Source organism: Heteronotia binoei, chromosome 1 (assembly GCF_032191835.1).
Source record: "Heteronotia binoei isolate CCM8104 ecotype False Entrance Well chromosome 1, APGP_CSIRO_Hbin_v1, whole genome shotgun sequence".
Lineage (NCBI taxonomy): Eukaryota > Metazoa > Chordata > Lepidosauria > Squamata > Gekkonidae > Heteronotia > Heteronotia binoei.
Genome location: NC_083223.1, coordinates 173375421 through 173396445, shown reverse-complemented (window position 1 = coordinate 173396445; position 21025 = coordinate 173375421). Strand labels below are relative to the sequence as shown.

General features: G+C 40.3%; 1 protein-coding gene across 2 annotated transcripts in view; it reads left to right on the top strand.

The window, feature by feature from the left end:
• HEATR5B (HEAT repeat containing 5B) overlaps positions 1-20383 on the top strand; it is a 91392-nt gene extending 71009 nt beyond the window's left edge. For both annotated transcript variants that reach the window (XM_060244265.1, XM_060244256.1), the window contains 11 exons: positions 414-482; positions 962-1141; positions 5212-5452; positions 8795-9055; positions 9368-9495; positions 11309-11453; positions 11832-12101; positions 13366-13590; positions 14830-14981; positions 16972-17185; positions 18239-20383. In XM_060244265.1, coding sequence (XP_060100248.1) covers positions 414-482; positions 962-1141; positions 5212-5452; positions 8795-9055; positions 9368-9495; positions 11309-11453; positions 11832-12101; positions 13366-13590; positions 14830-14981; positions 16972-17185; positions 18239-18543 — 2190 coding nt within the window. In that variant the 3' untranslated portion in view covers positions 18544-20383. The remainder of the gene's footprint in view (positions 1-413; positions 483-961; positions 1142-5211; positions 5453-8794; positions 9056-9367; positions 9496-11308; positions 11454-11831; positions 12102-13365; positions 13591-14829; positions 14982-16971; positions 17186-18238) is intronic.
• The last annotated feature ends 642 nt before the right edge of the window (positions 20384-21025 follow it).

The window sequence follows — 21025 nt, the reverse complement described above, 5'->3', positions numbered from 1 at the left end:
CCAGGTTTCTTGCCTCATCCCAATGCAGCGGCAGCAACTTTTGCTCTGTTCTGAGTCTACCACGTGGAAAACTGCAGAAGTTGGACAATGAGTGGCCATGGATAGGCAGCCATGGCTGTGGCACTCAAATGATATATTGGTCTCTATTCACTTGCTCCCTTTCCATTATTAAAATAAAACAATCCACATAGCTAGTAAAAACAAATTCAAAATTAAGCATGCATAATGAAATGTAACCTCCCCGTAGATATGTTTGCATCTGTAATTAGATCTTTCTTCCAGTAAAAAACCCACAACAACTACACTTGAACAGCTTGTACATATTTCATATGTGCCAGAACAAAGCTTAATTAATGCTGAATTTTTGTTCCATGAGCCTGTTTTGCAAGAATTATTTTTTTTTTCTTCCTCAGGTTGGGGCTGCTCTAAGGCCAGCTTTCTCACAGGATACCCCTTCAGATATTACTGCAAAAGCCTGCCAGGTACAAAAAATAGAATTATTTCTGCTGGGTCCACTGAATCGCAGAATTTTCCTTTAACTTAATGACATCATCATAGGTCCCCCTCAGTACCTTCTGCCTCTCTTAATTATTTGCCCTCTATAAATTTTCTGATGGGATCTATCTACACATGTATGTCCACATGAAAGCGACTGGGCAAGAGTGGTGGTGGTGGTGAGGGGCTGCAGATAAAAGGAAAGTCCTGTTACATGAACAGAAATTGAGGCCCGTCCTTTGGCACAGGTAGAAATATTTTCTATTCATCATTAGCCCCTTTGGGTTCCAACCATTGAGATTATCCGGTTTTATTGTTACAGCAATCCTGAGATACAGGTAAATTGAAAGGGAATGACTGACTAAAGGTTGCCTAATGATCTTTATGGCTGATTGGGGATTTGACTGGTTCTCAGTGTGGGCTGGTTATTTCTGAAATGTATGTTACTTTCTATATTTCTTTGTAGGTATGTAGCACCTGGATAGGAAGTGGAGTAGTAAGCGACTTAAATGACCTCCGCCGTGTTCACAACCTGCTTGTCTCTTCTCTGGACAAAGTGCAAACAGGAAAGGGGTCTTCTAGCCAGCTGTACAGGGAGAGTGCTACTACCATGGAAAAACTGGCAGTACTCAAAGCTTGGGCTGAGGTAAGCCCTTTGTTGTTGTGTTGTACAACAATAAGCTTTTCTTTGTAGTTTGGTATATATTCCATGCAGGAAAACTCTGTCAGTTCTTGGAATCAATGTCCAGTTTGCTGCTTATTCTGTTTTGGATAATATGATTTAAATCAGGGGTGTCAAACATATGGCCCAGGGGCCAAATGAGGCCCCCGAGCAACTGGCTCTTGTCTACTTCCTTCTCCTTCTCTCTTGCTTCCTTCTGCATCTCGACATGCTTTGCAAGGCTTGCTCAACTGCAAAGGAGCTACAGAGCAAAACCATGATTTTCTCCATTGGTTGAGGCTCCTCCCCTTCTGGTCCCCTAGGGAGGGAAGTAAAGAACCAGAGCTTCCTTTGCCCAGTTCCCTGGATTCCATGGGAGAAACACAAAGAAAGCACCTTTAAGACCAACAAGTGCTAATGCTTTAAGCATATTTTATTTAAAGTTTTTTAAAGAGAAATATTTAGTCATGTTGTGTCCTTTAAAAAGTTTATATCTCTGCTACCTAATCTTAAATAGGTACACACATGGCCCGGAAAGGTCTTATTTATGTCAGATCTGGCCCTCATAACAAATGAATTTGACACTCCTGATTTAAATCCTGTTGAGGTTATTTTGAAGAAGGTAGATAAAGATGAACATCTCACCTTCACAGTGCCATGTGCGCTGTTTCCATCTGTGAGGTGACACTACATCTGTTGTTTGTGCGGTGGGGAGATGCTTATATTTATTCAGTATCCTTTCTAATAATGGATGCAGCCATTTCAAAGGATTTTAAAATGTTATTTCACTATTATGCATTATGGTGCTAAACTAAATAGCAGAAAATCATCTATCTTTTCTGTATGGAAAAATATGCAAAGGCACTATTTGATAAGTAAAATTCTAGTTTACATTTTAAATGCAATGACCTGGATTGCCAAGGCTAGTTCAGTCTTGGATGCTAAGCAGAGTCTGCCCTGGTTAGTATTTGGATAGGAAGAAGATGGTGATATTGGATTTATATCCCGCCCTCCACTCCAAAGAGTCTGAGTGCGACTCACAATCTCCTTTACCTTCCTCCCCAACAACAGACACCCTGTGAGGTGGGTAGGGCTGGAGAGGGCTCTCACAGCAGCTGCCCTTTCAAGGACAACCTCTGCCAGAGCTATGGCTGACCCAAGGCCATTCCAGCAGGTGCAAGTGGAGGAGTGGGGAATCAAACCCGGTTCTCCCAGATAAGAGTCTGCACGCTTAACCACTACACCAAACTGGCTCTCCAGGAGGAGACCATTAAGGAAGTCCAGGGTCATGATGCAGAGGCAGGCAATGGCAAACCACCTCTAAATGTCTCTTGCTTTGAAAACCTTACGTGGTCACCACAAGTCAACTGTGACTTGATGGGACTTTCTACCACCACATGATATATTAAGTGAAATGTCGAATTTAGGCCCGGGAACAAATTCTAAAACAGATGTGGACTTGCTGGTTGGTTTTAGATAAGTTGTGTTTCTCAGCCTCCTTTCCCTACAAGCAAAGCAAACAAAAATAGTGACTGACTTACCTTAGGGTTGCCAGCTCTGGGTTTGGAAATTCCTGGAGATTTTGGGATAGGGCCTGGGAAGGTTAGGGTTTAGGTAGTGGATGGATATCAGTGAGGTAATGCCAGCCACCAAAGCAGCATTTTCTCAGGGAAATGGTTTTCTGTAATCTGGAGATCAATTTATTTTATTTATTATTTATTTATTAATTTCATTTATATCCCGCCCTCCCCCACCTTGGCAGGCTCAGGGCAGCTAACAACATTCTATAAAACATACAGTAGTAGATAAAACCTTTAGATTTACAATATAAAACATTAAAACATTAAACTTAAAATTAAAATTAAAACCAGTCCAATAAATGCAGTTATACAGCGGTATAGATCTTTAGACCGCATTGGCGGATCCTTAATTACCGACCTTCTTAGCAGTCCGAATGTGCAAGTTTAAAAAGGGTGGTCTTGCAGGCCCTGCGGAACTGATCGAGGTTCCGCAGGGCCCGCACCTCCTCGGGGAGTCAGTTCCATAGGGTAGGGGCCGCGATTGTCATTCTGGGAGTTCTCCAGGCCCCACTAGGGGGTTACAACCTCAGAAATAAACTAACTGTGGATTATCAAAGATTTCAGGTTTTCACGGCTGGTAACATCATTAGGGTTTGTAGAATCTTTCGGGCTCAAGTGCCGTGTTCTACTGGAGAAAGTTTTCCTTCCAGACGTTTCGTTCTCAGCTGCGGAGAACATCCTCAGTGGCGTTGCAGCCGGAGCAGGCGCTCTGACCTTCTTGCTGCTGTGCAGCAGCCAAGAAGGTCAGAGCGCCTGCTCCGGCTGCAACGCCACTGAGGATGTTCTCCGCAGCTGAGAACGAAACGTCTGGAAGGAAAACTTTCTCCAGTAGAACACGGCACTTGAGCCCGAAAGATTCTACAAACCCTAATAACTGTGGATTGATAATGAGCAAGTCTTACCCAGTGGTAAATCTCTATTCTTCTAACAATGGCATATCCAAAATCATCAATAATCAGTATTATAAAGTTTCATCACAAATATTCATAGACAGTTCATATATAGTTCAACAAAGTTCATAAAGTTCTGATGTCATCTCACTCGCTCCCAAGAGGAAGTTTAAAGTGCCAGTGCTAGTCCTTGTTCTTCCACTATAAAGTGCTTCACAAAAAATTTTTTTGGGTTGTTGTCTGGTCTTTTCAGTATATCTCCAAAAATTGTGCTTATGCTAGCCGTCCTTTTAAAGGTAGCATGGACATAGCCTCTTCGATAAAGACATCATATGGAAACAGCTTCATAAGTCGATGTACCGCCAGAGGCTCTTTTGGTTCCATGTTCTAAGTATCACTAAATATTTATACAATCATGATATATTGCATTTTATTGCAGAGGAACACTTTATTGTGGAAGAACAAGGACTAGCACCGATACTTCAAACTTGCTTTTGGAAGCGAGTGAGATAACTTCAGCACTTTATCAACTTTGTCGAACTATACATAAACTGTCCTTGAATATTTGTGATGAGACTGAATTATTTGTGAATATTTTGATGAGATATTTATAATATTGATTATTGGTGATTTTGGGTATACCAATGTTACAATAATAGAGATTTACCATTGGTTAAGTCTTGATCATTATCAATCCACAGTTAGTTTATTTCTGAGGTTGTATCTTGTTCTCTGGATCACTTTGGTTTTCTCCCACCAGGAGGTTGGCAACCCTAACTTTCCTACCTGTATTATTATTAGGATGACTAACAGGAGTGTTGGTAAATCAATGTCTCTGGTTTGACATGCTGTAAAAGCGAGTATCTCAACCATTTCATAGTCCTGAGGCTTCTTAACAAAACTATTAATTTGTGGCTTCTGCAATTAATAACTTCAGTGGGAAGATAGAGTTGATGTAGACTGTATCACTGTCAAGTCTGAGTGCATAGTGCATTATGCAGGTATTCTTTTAATGACTGATAAACTATGCTGTGTTAAGGCAAATTTATTTGAACTGCTTCTCTGCCTACAAATGGGAATCGCAACAATTCAGTTAAATCAGTGTATTATCAGAGCAGTATACCTTTTTCTTATTTTTCTGAATGTATGCTTGGCTAATTAAATATTTCTGTTCTGGTATTTGTAATTAGGTTTAGACACGTCATTGAAATCGTATTTTGTGGCCCTGCCATAGAGTATTTATTATATTTCTAATTGTTTATAGTAGTCTGGATTGTGTTTTTATTCTGTTTCTCCAAAGCGCATGCAATAGTTTGTATTTGTTACTGGGCATTCTGAGAGTCTGCATGCATTTTTAAAATACATAAGGGCTTCTAGTCCCCTTACAGATAGAAGAATGGGCCTGTTCTGCAAAAATTCATTTTCAAGTGCAGCTTGGGTTACCATGGCACAGAATAGGGTTCATTTGTTTGTTTACAGCAATATGCACACTGTTGTGTCTGTGACTGTCCTTTTGATTATAATACCTTAGCAGTGGTTGTGTCCAATATGTAATACTTTCTTTACATGGATCTTTGTCTAAAAGGTATATGTTGTAGCTATGAAGATTAAAAAAGAAGCAGAAACTAAACCAAAGAAGTCAATGAAGAATGGAGGAGAGGATGAAGATGATTATTTTGGAACAGTAGATGAACTCCCACCAGACAGTTTAATCACACTTGTGCAACCAGAGCTGCCCACCCTTAGCCGCCTCTGGCTAGCTGCACTTAAAGACTATGCTCTTCTGACTTTACCAGCAGAATTTGCAAGTCAGCTTCCTCCTGATGGTAAGCTGTGAGATTTTATTTAGAATGTAATCCCTCTATAACACTGACATTATTGGATGGATAGGGCAACAAAATGGGTCACATAGAAAAAAATGAGGGATTCCCAGCATAAAAATAACAACTTTCCAATTTAAAAAGAAATACTCTGGTGAGCCTTGAACATTCTCCTTGAGCAACAGAATGCTGACATTAGTTAGAACTCAGTATAGGGTAGGGAATATAGAGGGGAGAGAAGCTGGACTTTTCAAGTCCATAACAGCTTTTAGTATTATTGGAAGAAGAAGAAGATATTGGATTTATATCCCACCCTATACACTGAATCTCCAAGCGGTCACAATCTCCTTTAACCACCACCCCCCCCCCAAAAAAAACAGACACCCTGTGAGGTGGGTGGGGTTGAGAGAGTTCTTGCAGCAGCTGCCCTTTCAAGGACAACTCCTACGAGAGCTATGGCTGACCCAAGGCCATTCAAGCTGGTGCAAGTGGAGGAGTGGGAAATCAAACCCGATTCTCCCAGATAAGAATCTGCGCACTTAACCACTACACCAAACTGGCTCTCAAGGGAAGGGGGACTGGTACCATGAGGCACACATCCCTCAACCTGAATCTTCTCCCGTCCTCCATGATCCAAGATATTATAATATTTTAAGTGCTGTAACCACTCCTATAATTGCAAATAAGGCAGAACTTCTTATACATTATACAGTCTTGGAAGAGGGGGAGATAAAATTGGCATGGGGATATACATGGCAGTACCCTTCTCAAGACTGGCCAAATACCCCTGTCTTGCTTTGTAGAGTTCTAGATTAGGACTAGATGTTCACCTAGTTCCAAATCTCAGAAATCAAGGCAATTACACTACAGTGCTAAACTGATCAAGTTCAGGACCAGGCAAACAAGAAAGAGCTCATTTAGTCCCAGAGTTCTCCATGATATGTTATTATGTGCTGGTGGAATTTTCTACAGGCTTGTCTCCTGCCTTGCAGGTCACAATTCTTGCAGGCCTCTGATCAAAGATAGAACATTCTGGAAAGGCAGAATTTTCAAGGCTCAGCTTCTTTTACATGTTTACTTTCTTCTCATTCTGAAGAAACCATCCCTTAGCATGTATCATGAGCCTAGAGTTCTTAACACTCAGGCTGGAAGAGGGGTGGGTGCAGAAATCTCCATCTTCATTCCTCTAGAGAGGGAAAGCTGTTTATAGTGAACTTCAGCATGGGCCTCAGTGCATAAGCTCAGTGCATTATTAGATTTTTTGAAATTACACAAATATATAGTTTGCTCCCAACTACAGAAAAAAACAAAAAGGCATTATGGACACATGAAGCTGCCTTATCCATATGCATACTGGCAGTGGCTCTCCAGGGTTTCAGGGAGAGTCTTTCACATCACCTACTACCAGGCCCTTTAACTGGAGGTGCCTGGAATTTAAACCTAGGACCTTCTGCATGCCAAGCAGATGCTCTACCACTGAGCCACAGCTCATAACATGCATAAGGAAACACTTTCTCTCTTACTTTATTATAAATAGTACTCAGCACTCAAAATTACTTCTCTAGGCTCTTTGCTAATGTGTTAATTTAGATAATAATGTGGTATGCCGCACATGCTGGAACAATTTTACTCTCTGAGGGAGGTTCTAATTTTTTTGTTTTGCTGCTATTGCCAGCATAAGCAAGCTCATGACCAGTTCTTCATCTGAAAGGGCATTGTGCCCTTTTAAAGAGCCCAACAGAATCAAAGAGTTATATTGCAGCAGTATTTTATTGACAAACTGAAATAGTTTCCCAACAGACTAAACACCATGCGTTTAAATGGAGTTGGTTTACATGCTCAGTTCTAAGTCATCAAGGTGTAGTTGAGTGATGAAAAGTCAGGTGGTATCACGTATGTGCAAACCAGCCCAAGGCATCATATTTGTTGTCAGTGCCTAGTTGCACAGTGCAGAACCTGTAAGAAATTGTAAGGGGCACCTCACATTTCCCTGTATCCTCCTCCCCATGCTATTTCCTCTTTGTCTCCTGCTGGCTACCTGCTTTCTACTTATCAACCCAGCCACCAACCTACCTTTTATATGCCTCCCAATCTTCAGCAATATGTATTATTTATTTAATTAATTTATATTCTGCCTTTGCCATCAATGGCAACCCAAAGCAACTTACATCATTCTTCTCTCCTCCACTTTGTCCTCAAACAGCACTCTGAAGTAGGTTAGAATTTGTCACTGGTCCAGGGTCATTCGAGCTTCCATGGCACCATAGTGATTCAAACTGTCAAGTCCCCAGCAGTTCAGTTATCAACACCAGACCATTTAGTAAACAGACTTTATTGAAATACTGACTTCCATAGGGCAAGATGGTTCTTGCAAAAACTGATTATGACAGGCTCTTTCCCTATACTGATAGTCTTTATCTTAACCATTATGCATTTGATTACAATGGCACCTTTCCCTCCCACCAGAGAGCAGTTATCATACCCCCTTCTGCAGGTGGTATGAGACATAATCATCAGGACGCAGGCCCATGACCTTGACTGAGATCAGGTAGAAATATGCTTCAGTTGGTTACCACAGAGATAGCATTGGGTTAGCAATAAGGCAACTACAGGTCAGAGAATAGAACTACATTCATGGCAAGAGGCACTCTTAACACAAACCTGAGTTTCCCAGATCCTGTTTTGAAACTCTTAACAATTATACCACACTGGCTTTTTAGGGTGGTTGCTGCTGAGCGGTAGCAAATGGCCAGTCCTGGGGAGCCATGCAAGTTGCATGGTAGCTGTCAGACCTGGCCACAATGAAGCCCCCCCTTCAAAGACCAAAACAGCCCTAGAAAGCATCTTTTCCTCTCCATTTGTCTTTTATTGACAGAAAGCAAGGCTTGAAGACTGGCAATATTGTTGTGGGTGCCTAGAAACCCCCACAATGGCAATTGCAGAGGGCACTTTTTTCTTAAAGCTACAGGTGCTGCTTCTGTCATGAGGGGCGTTAACCCTCTATTTTATTGATTGATTTAAAGACTTCACATTTTTCTGCAGGACTATTCCCATGTTTGTAGGAAGATCTGTTTTCTCTGTTCATGACTCCATTTTCAGGCTTTAGGTATCCACAGGTTTGGCTATGGTGAGAATTAGATATATTGATGATAGTAGTGAGCTACTATGCATACATAAATTTATATGGTTGACCATTCTGGTTCTAGTTCTGGTTTGCACACTTATGTCTAACAGATTTCTGAATGTTAGCAAAAATGCTGCCTGTGAAAAAGGGAACATGCTTTCTACTGTTGTTTCCCTGTTATACTTCCACTCTTGTGCTAAAAATGTGATATTTTGGTTTAACAGGTGGAGCTTTTTATACCCCAGAGACCATTGATACAGCTAGACTGCATTATCGAAATTCATGGGCTCCAATTCTTCATGCAGTGGCACTGTGGCTGAACAGTACAGGATTTATTGCCTCTGAATCAACAGACGAAGCATTAGCAGCAATACCTAATCCACAGAAACGGGCCACATCAATTATGTTAAATCCAGCACCTGGAACACCACCTACCACCAAATCTTTGCAAGAGATAAATAAAGATAGAATGCATTTGATTTTGGGTAATATTTGTGTGCTATAATTTCAGAGTTCTGGAACAATAGAGCACTTGTGTGTTATCAGATAAAAACACTGGTAGTTTTAAAAGGCCAAAAACAGGCCAATTTAAACTTTTGATGAGGTTTGATTATTTATTTTAGTGCAGGAGAATCCTGTCTGGCTGAGTATGGATGCAATTCTATGGTCAGCTGTGTTTTTAAAGACAATTAAAATTGTTGTTTCACATGCATGAAAAAAATTAATGTAGATAGAGTTTTATTACCACCTTTTCTAAAAGAGAGTTTGTCTAAACATTTAAAATAATTTGCTTTTAGGTGTTAGTATACAGTTCCTCTGTTTGCCTCGACCAGAAGAACCTGTTGAACATGTTACGTCCTGTTTACAAGCACTCCACACTTTATTGGATTCCCCTTGTGCCAGAATCCATATTGCAGAAGATCAGGTATAGTAACTGAATGTTCTCAGTGCAAACTACTCAGCATGCAGAGTTGTAAATGTATCATTGAATATTAAATTGAAAGGTTTAATTCATGGAGTAAAAAAGTGCTTGCAAAATACGTTTGTCTAAAGTCTGGTCCTCATCTTGCTCTGTTGAAAAATGAATTTTGAAATTAACAGAACCAAGCCTAAGAACATAAGAGAAGCCTTGTTGGATCAGGCCAGTGGCCCATCTAGTCCAACACTCTGTGTCACACAGTGGCCAATATATGTGTGTGTGTATACACACACACACACACACACACTGTGGCTAATAGCCACTGATGGAGCTCTGTTCCATATTTTTATCCAATCCCCCTCTTAAAGCTGGCTATGCTTGTAGCCACCACCACCTCCTGTGGCAGTGAATTCCACATGTTAATCACCCTTTGAGTGAAGAAGTACTTCCTTTTATTCGTTTTAACCTGACTGCTCAGCAATTTCATTGAATGCCCACGAGTTCTTGTATTGTGAGAAAGGGAGAAAAGTACTTCTTTCTCTACTTTCTCCATTCCATGCATAATCCTTGTAAACCTCTATCATGTCACCCCGCAGTCGACGTTTCTCCAAGCTAAAGAGCCCCAAACGTTTTAATCTTTCTTCATAGGGAAAGTGTCCCAACCCTTTAATCATTCTAGTTGCCCTTTTCTGCACTTTTTCCAATGCTATAATATCCTTTTTGAGGTGCCTAAAACTTGCACTTTGATCTTGTAAGTTAGTAAATATTAGCACAAGGAATTCAAACAATCCAAATGGTGTGGACTAAAATGGTCCAGCCAAAATTAAGATACTGAAAAGTTAAGAATTTAAGGCTACCATTAGTGAGATTTTTTTTTGAGGGACTTGTCTAATTTGTCCAGATGTAACACTACTCATTTTTGGGTAGGGGCAGTTTTGATTTTATTTTAACTTGAAATATAAATTTTAAAAATTATTAATGAACTCTCTAGCCTAATTACAGTTTCATTAATGTTTATAGAATTGTCCTTGGATAACTCTCATGCTTTGATTTATCGTTATCTTTCTTTTATTATTTGATCCCCACATTATATCTTCATTTCATTTTAAAAAATGGCATTGAAAAAAATTCTGACAGTTCTGGTACCAGATCTCTGATGTTGTAAATTGGGGTTGCCACTATGGTGCCCACAAGCATGATGGTACCTACTGACACCTTTCTTGCCACCCACCATGTGTTTTTAAGAAATGGGTAGGCCAGGATGGGGTTTCTGCCCAACCAGGCTTCTGTTTGGCTATTGGAGAACTAATTGGCTGTACAGATTTTTTAAAAGTTGCTTCAGCAGTAGCTGCCAGCACAGCAGGAGGATCTTCATTGCGTGACTGAAAATAGACTGTGTGTATGTAAGAAAATGTTTTAATATGTTCATTTTAAAAGGCATCCTGTTAAACAGAGCCTCTACTTGAAATATTGAAAGATTACTATTTGAGTTTTACATAACCTCAATCTCTGACATTTTGCAGTTGGCTCTGCCTTCTGAAGCAGCCATTTTGTGCTTAGTTCCACCCCCTACATCAGCTATTTTGTGGCTACATCCACCAGCCTCTGTCACAGTTCCAAAAATGCCTTCAGGCTCAAACAGGTTGGGGATCTCTGCTCGAAATAGTTTAGTCTCTGTAAAATGCAGTAGTGTGAGAATCTCTTATGCCATTTAAATGTGATGTTTATGGGCTTAGTGAAAAATGGGGCTGTACATTTGTCTGGAAGTCTGTTATTTATAGTTTCTGAAGACTTTCAAATAATCATTTATTGATAATAGCTTCTCGGCGTTGAACTTCTGAGTGTGCTCCATCGTCTTCTGTTGACCTGCAATCCTCCTTCAGTCCAGCTGCTTGTTACTGGCGTTGTGCAACAGATAGTAAGAGCTGCTCAAGATCATTTGCAAGATAAAAGAAACACGTTGAGTAAGATAATACAGATTTTTTTACAATACAGTATACTTCCAGATTTAAGAATTAATTGCATTAGTGCAAAATTTTTATTTGTATTTTATTTGTATTTCTTAGAAATATGTAAGGAAATACTTCAGTTGTTTGCAATAATATATCTCACCTGGTTAATAACACCAGCATGCTATGCTTTTTTATTCTATCTTTTATACACTTTGTAAAAAGAAAGAAATGCAAACTATAGAGTCATTGAATTATATTTTGAATACCACGTAGTTACTCTTTTTAGTTTTATTAGGCATGATTTTCTAGCCTCTTTATATTACATTTATCTTACAGTGGATTTTTCAAATTTTTTTTAAAAAATATGTTATGCAATGTTTCTTTGCTCAGATGAAGAAGATATAAAGGAAAAAGACACTAGCACTATCTTGGGCGAAGGAGGAGAAAGTGGAGGTCTTGTGCCTGGAAAATCCCTTGTATTTGCTGCCATGGAACTGCTAATGTTTATCCTAGTACGACACATGCCCCATTTAAGCACAAAAATGTCAGATTCTCCGACTCATATCTCAAACAGAACCCAACTCCCAGAAGAAAGTGCTCGTCTTGTGGCTGCCACTGTTGCCATTCTGTCTGATCTGCCTACGTTGTGTTCTCCAGCTGGTAATGTAAAAATCTTTCCTAAGATGTGCCAATTTGTGTATTTTACAGAAAATAAATACTGAACAATGAAATTAAGACATTAAATATAAAAATCAAGCCACCCCCCCTCCCCCCAAAAAATGGAGTATGTTTGGGGAGGTGGTACTGACAATTTACAGAAATTTGCCCAAACATGCCCAGCCCCTCCTGATAAAGGGATGCTGAGCTTTCATAAGAATTCATAACATCTACTTGAAAGGAACACAGAGGGACTAATTTTGGAGCTCCATCTACTTGAAAGCTAGTGTGAAATATTCCTAGATTCTTACCCCACTTCTTTGTTTTACTCTGAAAGGTTTGGGTAAGCTTGTGGTAGTTTCTAAATGGACTAGTGGGTTCCAGCAATCAAATAATATGACTCCTTTCCAAAGTGGCATAGCTGCTGTACTTCTCACTCCCGGAAGAATACTTAATATCAGCCACTGCCCTGCCCTGCCCTGCCCTACCAGTCTGCCCTTTTGTCATGCAACCTCTTGCCTCTTCCAGGTGTGACTTGATACTTGTAACTGTAATGTGTTCTTTCTTCTGACAGCCTCAAGTTCATTCTTTGTTCTCCCCTGCTTGTGTTTCATCTCAATAGATTCATGCTGGCAGACAATTTTCATTCCCTCACTGTTTTCTTCCTTTCACATGATTATCCAGAGAATGTCTTGAAGTACTCTAGATTTGCTTCAATAGTTAATGCTCATAATTTGCACAGAATTATATCATTTAACAGACCTGTGTTCTATTGGAGTTGCTTGCCTTTCAGGGAAGAACGTCTGGCTTTTTGTAGAGCATGGGGAAAGGTTTTGAACCAAGGCTACTTACTGTAAGGATAATTTGTACAGCAGTATATGTAATCTATGTTTATGTACTAAAGGAAATAGTTTTTTGGAAACTGTTATGTTTCATGATGGCAGTAAAAAGTATTTATCCTAACTCATCCCAGCCTCTAGGACAGCTTTGAAATATCACTTCATTATATTTTTTAAAATCAGGAAAGAAAAATATGGTCACATGGGTTTGATATACATTGGAGCTCTGTGCTTTCAAGAGTCATCCTATTCTCTTTAATGAGTTGATACTACACACACAGCAATATGGATTATCCAACAGAAGAGTACAGGATAACTGCTATTCAGTGTATGCACTGGAGACCCACCCCCATCCCCAATAGATCTATGGATCATTGTGTACCATTCTACTCTTTCAGTTAATTGCAATTAAGTATTTTATGTTTCAGGATGCATGACAATTTTACCCACGGTCCTATTTCTAATAACACAAGTGTTGAAAGAAACTGCTGTAAAAGCAATGGGAAATCAAGTCCCACCGCCAGTCACTGCAGCACTTCAGGGTTTGAAAAACATTGTAACACTTCCAATGGCCATGAATGAAGAAATTCACAAACAGTGGACAAATCTTATCCGTAGCACCCTGGCTTCTATCTTGGAATATTCTCAACCAGGTAATTTGCTTGCAAGTACTAAAGCTAGTTAAAAATTAAGCTGAACTAATGGTTTGCTTATGAAGGACCATTTTATGTGCTTATAGTAATGTGGATTTTTAAAAGTGATATTACTATTGTTGATAATAACAATAATCTTCATGTATAGCCTGACTTCCTCACTGAGACTCTCAAGGCTGGTAACACAATATGAAAGGCATTCGAACAGACAGCAAAGACCTCCAATAAACAATGCAGAAGGACTAAGGTTACAGAATTAGAAAACAGTGCAAACAAAAAAAACTAAGGCATGACACACCATACTGAAAGGGGTGATAGAGGTAAAGACTTTGCAGTAAAAAAGGGAGGTGACACATAGAATAAACATTACAACTGTCCCTTATAATGTGAGCTTCTACTCCATTATACTACACTTTGATCTCTTTGGAAACATGCCCTCCTGAACATTTCTGTTTCATAAATTCATTGAAAAGGCAGAAGTGTGGGGGCCTTCCTGATAGCCTCAGGCAGGCTGTTCTACCATGTGGGAGCAAACCTTCAGGATTTCATGTCAAAATTCTCATGTTCTTATGCATTCAAACAGACAGCAAGGACTGATGGGAGGGCTTCAGGAGCCTCCCCAGTGCTTTAAAAACTCTGTACTGGTTGGTGGGCTCTCTTTCCTTGGAGGTTTTTAAACAGAAGCTAGATGACCATCAGACAGCAATGCTGATCCTGTGAATTTAGGGGGAGGTATTTGTGAATTTCCTGCATTGTTCAGGGGGTTGGATTAGATTATCGGGGGGGGGGGTCCCCTCCAACTCTATGATTCTATGACCTGAGAGTTTGTACTTTTCCATACTTGGAAATGTATTCCTGTGCATGCTCAGTTCAGCTTTTTGTTTTGTGAAAGACTAATTTGACCAAAAGAAAGAGGAATTAAATTTGTATTACATTCATGTGGTGTGTAATTTTCAGAATCTTATATAAATTAATATAAACCCAGTTTCCACAACTTTATCAAGATACTAATACCTAATGCAAGCCATTTCCATAACACATTCCAATTTTCTGCTATAAAAAAATTCTTGACTGGAAGGACTGCAACAAAATATTGTACCATTTTTGAGGGGGGAAAGTTGTGTGCATCTTCAGTAACCTCTTACCTGAAAATTGCACAGCTACATTTGCCTAGAAAACACATTTCAAAACTTTTCAGTGTAAGCTCTCAAGCAGTTTTCTTTGGATTTTTTTCCCCAGAGGCCTCAAAGCCTGTTTTAGATGAAGTAAGCATGCTTACAGCTATTGCACTCTTCCTTTGGTCTTCAAGTACAGAAATAATTGGAGTGCAGTCATTACAGAACGGTTGCATGAGCAGATTCAAAACTGCACTGAACTCATCTGATCCTTGGGTGAGTTTTCATATGTGAAGAATGTACTGGCTTGTTGGTTACTTTCATTTGGTAATTAAGAATCCATGGTGAACTTTTTGAAAATGTAGTTTGTTCGTTTAAAAACTTATATTGCCCAGTCTGCAATGAAAATTGGAATGTCTGGAATGAAAATTGTGAAAACTTGCTATTTTGGGCTTCTTGTTCATAATTGGCTGATGTCATGTAGAGTTTTCATAAACAGAAAATATCATCTTACTCCATAAGATAAGTGTTGCCATTATGTTCACTGTGCAGGTAGTGCTTTGGAGCCTTATCTCACAAAGGGAATCCTGTGCCAAAGTTGCCTTCTGTATGTGGATTTCCCACAATGGCTTTGAGGCATTGTGCTGTTTGGGAATATAAGAAAAGTTTTATCTCACTAATCCGCTGAACCCCTATTTCTGTCTCCTTAATAGCTGTAACACAGCAAAATATACAAAAGCAATAATGGCTTAATCGTTCTTTGCCAGCTTCGGGAATGCAATGAGCATGGGGTGATGTTTCTTAGGCCTTGTTATGTCTGTTCTCTGCACTGTCTGTCTGATTCGTTCTTTAGAACCAGGGTATACTGATTGTCATTGCTTTCTATCATTAACAGTAGTAGCTTGAATTCAGTCATATAGTGAAATAGTATATAAAATTATACAAATTTTATTTACTTCATTAAAACGTTTATAGGCCTAGTTTTCTCCTCAAAGGGACTCAGAGCAGCTCACAGCAAAAATGTTACAACATTCAGCTATAATAATAATTACTATAATAATAATCAATAACAAAAGGATCCAGGACAGAAACAGCAGTAATGAGATTAATCTGAACTTTGCAGCAACTGGTGTTACCTTAGGATCCACTCCTTAGGATGCACACAGCCTGCTGGAACATTGAAAATAGAAGTTGGTCAAGACAGCCATCACTCTGTTTCCACACACACACCCTAAACCCCATCCCTGATCCTGACCTGAGCACTTCTAATAGGGCATTCCAATCTTTTAATCCTTCCTTTTTTAGCTGGCTTGGTTTCCCTATGCCAAAGTGAAATCACACATGGATCTCTCTGCACCCTTTTCTCTAATCAGTGTAGTTGCATGTCTAAAACCCATGGCCCATTTCAGGTTATTCAAACAACCATCCATCTTGCCTTTTCCTGGCAGTTGGGCAACTGGTTATCTCCATGCAGGAAACTTGTCTCTGCTCAGCTGATGATTTAAGCAGCTTTGTAGTTCATTCCTTAAAAAAGAACGTTCCTACCTGAGATTGGGGCCTTCTGGATGTGACTCATGACAGAGAGATACAGGATGCCCTAACAAGGTAGACTTCCGGTGTAAAAGCCCAAGATGGAACAGTGGCAGTTCTCAAACTTCTATAAAAAGGGATGAAGAGGAACTAGTTTGTTGGTTTGTACAGGGAGAGATGGTGCCTCCACAAAACTATCCTGTGAGTTCAAATAGGAGCATAGTAAATATGCTTTAGTGAGTTGATGGTTCATCCACCCTAGGTAATCTTAGGGTTTTCAACTATGACATCTGTTGCTTCACGAAGGTGAAGGAGACACAGACTGAAGGTTGGAATAGCTTCATTTAATTGCATTTTAAATCCTACTGTATTCAAGACTCATAGTAAACGATAAAAGTTTGAAACCTCTAGATATAAGTATTATTGTTGCTATCATACCTTGTTTTCTGATTTAGTCTTGAGTAACACTGTCTTAGATACTGTCCCTCCTTTTCTTTAGTTTTTGCTGCATGCCATTCATTGCAGAGGTGGGGCTCTATTGAGGAGCACATTCCTCAAACACTGGTTGCTTTCTGCTCATTACAAGACATGGTACAGAAACAGAGAAAGGGGGCAGTTTGAGTTGCTTTGTCTCATTTTTCATGAAGAATTGTTCAGTCTTTATTTACCAAAGAGTCTGATAGTTCCATTGCAGATCGTAAACTAATAATACATCAATGTTATATATTGTGATTAGGTTCAAGCCAAATGCTACCAACTTCTACTTTCTGTATTCCAACACACTAATCGTGCTCTCTCAGCCCCATACATCCATTCACTGGCACCAATCATGGTCGAGAAACTGAAAGGAGTGGAAAAAAAACGACCAAACAACAAGACAGAGCTTTTAGCAGTCCAGGAAGGAATTAAGGTTCTCGAAACTTTGGTTGCTCTTGGTGATGAACAAAATAGTAAGTACACTGCTTCAACTAGAACATTAATTCTCAAATTATGTGCTAGGACCCATCAGGGCCTTGTATTGGGATTATTCCATGCACTACTGATATTTCTTCACCAAATATTTCCTAACATGTGGCCAGTGACATCATCCCAAAAGACAGCAAAGGCTGCACTGAGATTCCCTTAACTACAACTGACAACTGTTCCATTGTTGATGAAATGGGCAAGAGAGCAAGCCAGGAGGCAGTATTAACTGAGCATCCTGCAGTCCAAGGAGGATGTCTTGCACATCATTCTGGGAATTAATTGAGAAAATGTGGTGTGTATGCAGTGTGTATGTCTCTCTCCCATTCTCTAAGGTCATTAATTTGGGTGAAAGAGTGAAGTGTGCCTCTGATTTTAATCCAGAAAGAAACTGTACTCCAGATATCAATATTGAGAATGCTCTGCCCTAGAACACGTAACAATTTCAAAACAGTGTGTTTCCACAGAAATCAACTGTCTGAAATACATTTGGAGGTTATCACTCTAATACTGTAATTTGTGGTGTGTATGGCACTCTCCCATTCTCTAAGGTCATTAATTTTAATGTACAAAGCTAAGGTACATTTTTATTTTTATTTTGCATGTAACTGATTCTTCCACTAAAACTACACTCCTTTGAGCGATTCTGAACAGGACATACATACATACATAGCTAACAGAAATATAATATTGCAGGTTAAATGCTTTGTGATATGCAAAAGTGATGATCTTAGCTATTGGCAAAATAGCTAAAAAATATAACCTGCTCTTCTGCCGGTTACATATTGCTAAATGCAGTTTTATGTTATATCTGTCCCCATGGTAACACTGCCTTAGGAAATGTTCAGCTCTACTAGAACTGAACTCTGTGTGGAGTTGTGTGCAGATCCTAAAAATAGTTGTTCTGCTATTGAGTCTTTCAGATTTGCAATTGGAAAAATGGAATAGTGACTGTTTTCTAACAAAAATAGCCCTGAAGCCCTGCATTAAAGTCCCAGTTTCAAAATAATGTTTTAAATCTATTTTTCTATTGATTCTAGGAGTCCAGTTGCTTGCCCTGCTTGTTCCCACTCTCATATCTTATTTGCTGAATGAAACTGCTTTTTCCTCTGCATCCATGGTATCAAAAGAGCTCCATGAGTTTGCTCTCCAGGACCTAACACGCATTGGACCCCTGTATCCTCATGCCTTCAAGACAGTGATGGGAGCAGCTCCTGAACTGAAAACACAGCTTGAAACTGCAGTTCGAGCAAGTCAGGCAAGCAAAGCCAAGGCAGCTGCCAGGCAACCGCCACCCACAGTACATTCCACTCCAACAATAAAACTCAAAACTAGCTTTTTCTGATTGGTTCCAATAGGGATAAATCATAAAACCAGTCTCTCCCTTTTTCTATTAGTGTTTGTCAGAGGCTGACCACGAGCTGTGTATGTTCTTAGGTTTGTAGTATGACTTGAAATCTGTGTGTTACAAGGGATGTAATATTACCTGTATGTACATAGATTTTTATGAAATGGAATATGTTTGATATGATGATGTATCTGAGTCTTGTGTTAAACTATCTCCTGTAATTAAGCGCTTTCTGTTGTATTTTGTGTATCAGGAATGTTCAGGATGCATTATAAATTCTCATATAAATGTAGATTTATGCATCTGATAGGGAAGGGAGAAAATCAGTTTTGTTATCACTTAGCACAGGAAACTTCAGGTGAACTAATGCATGTTTCCTTTTGAATGGGAAATCTGGATATTTTTTCAAACCTGTTTTTTTTCCAATCCAGATAACTGTGCTTAAGGGTAAATTCCACAGGTAGTCTGAAGCAAAAACACTGAAGAGTTGGAGCCCAAGAACCATGAACAGAATGAGTTTGTGTAGTGCATTCCCCCCCACCTCCTCTGCCCACTTAAAGCTGCTGCTCATGCCCAAGGGATTCCTAGGAGCAGAGTGGAATGCAGTGCTGTTATCAGCTCTCCTTCCCCTATATCGGGCCCATAGCCAGAAAATTTCAGTTGGGGGGGCCCATGGGAAAAAACTTTGGATGGAGGGGCCCCCCTCTGGCAGCCCCCACTCTCTTTTCTCCCCCTGGCTCTGGAGGCTTCACCCCCCTCCACACAGCACCCCACCCTCCCACCCACTTACCCACCAACCGGGCGAAAGAGCAAACAGCAGGCTCCTGGGGCTCTTGCAAGGCGCGCCCCCCCCCACCGATCACATGATCAGCAGAAAAAGCCGCTCTGAAGCTGGCTTTCTAGAGTGATCAGCAAGTTCAGCGCTGGCCACTCCAGCACTGAACTTGCTGGTCGCTCTGGAAAGCCGGCTTCAGAGCGGCTTTTTCTGCTGATCATATGATCGGCGGGGGGGGGTGTGTGCCTTGCAAGAGCCCCAGGAGAGCCCGCTCTTTGCTCTTTCACCTGGTTGGTGGGTAAGTGGCTGGGTTGGTGGATGGGAGGGAGGGGGAGGTGTCGCGCAGAGGAGGGTGGGGCCGCCAGAGCCGCCAGGAGAAAACTGGCAGTGGGGAGAGTGGGGGCCAGGGAAATGAGGGGCCACAAAGGTCTGAGGGGGGGTTGGGTGGGGGGGCTGTTCCCCCCGTGACCCCCCGTGGCAATGGGCCTGCCCTGTATAATCTCTTGCTGTAAATAATAGTTCATACAAAAAAGGAAGGAGTGATTTCTGCCAGCATCCTCTTGAATTGCAGCTCCTCCCCACACTGTTCTTGAGAACCCCCTAACTCTCTAGCATGCTGCAAAGGTAGGAGGGGAAAACATGCACATAGTTCCTGAGATTCTCCCATTTTTGTGGAGCCTATTAATAAATACGACTTCAGCTTTTGGGAGACAAAACCACAATATATGGAATGGTCAGCAAAGTGGGAAAACACACATAGACTCCAGAGAGCCTTTGAGCATTTTCCATGATTTTTCTTTTTAAGATTATTTGAGAGCTTTCTAACAATCGTGAAGCAAGGGATGAAATTTTCAGTTTGCTTTTATTATTCAGCTTACTTCATTTAAAGATAGAATTTTCCCCATTTTAATACTTTTATTGCATCAAAAGTAATGTTTAATTTGGATTCACTAGTAGTGAAAACAATATTAAAACTTCCTTCAGTGTCACATTAAGCATTTAAATGAAATTCTGCTCTCTGTCCCAAAGTACTTGCTGCAAAAGACAAAGTTTTTGACCCTATTCAGAGTTCCTGTATTTATTTATTTTAAATATTCATATCCTACCTTTTCTTCTTAGATCAAGGAAGCTTGCAAGCCAACAAAAAGGTGTTAAGGATACAAAAGCATAACAGACCATAAGTAATGGGCTGGATGAGGGTGAACAAGCTGAAACTTAATCCTGTCAAGACTGGTTCTCTTAGTAGAAAGGCAGATTGGGGACTTCAGATCTCCCTTGTCTTGGATGGGATTATACTTCCCTTGAAATGCCAGATTCGCAGTTTGGTAGTGCTGTTTGACAACAGTGGTCACCTTAGAAATCCAGGTGGCTGTTGTGGCTTGAAATGTGTTTGGCCAGCTCTGGCTGGTGCATCAATAGTATTTATTTCTGGGTTGGTCAGATCTAGCCACAGTGATCCATGCCTTAGTTGCATCTAGGCTGGACTGTTGCAATTTAGTCTACTTGGGGCTACCCTTGAAGAATGTGTGGAAGTTGCAGGCAGCTAGTGCAGAATGCTGCAGCAATACTGCTGTTTGGGGCTGGCTATCAGGAGCATATGTCCCCAATACTACAGCAATTGCACTGGCTAGTGATCTGCTCCTGAGCCTAATTCAAGGTGTTGTTTTGTCCTTTAAAGCCCTACATAGCTTGGGACCATGCTGT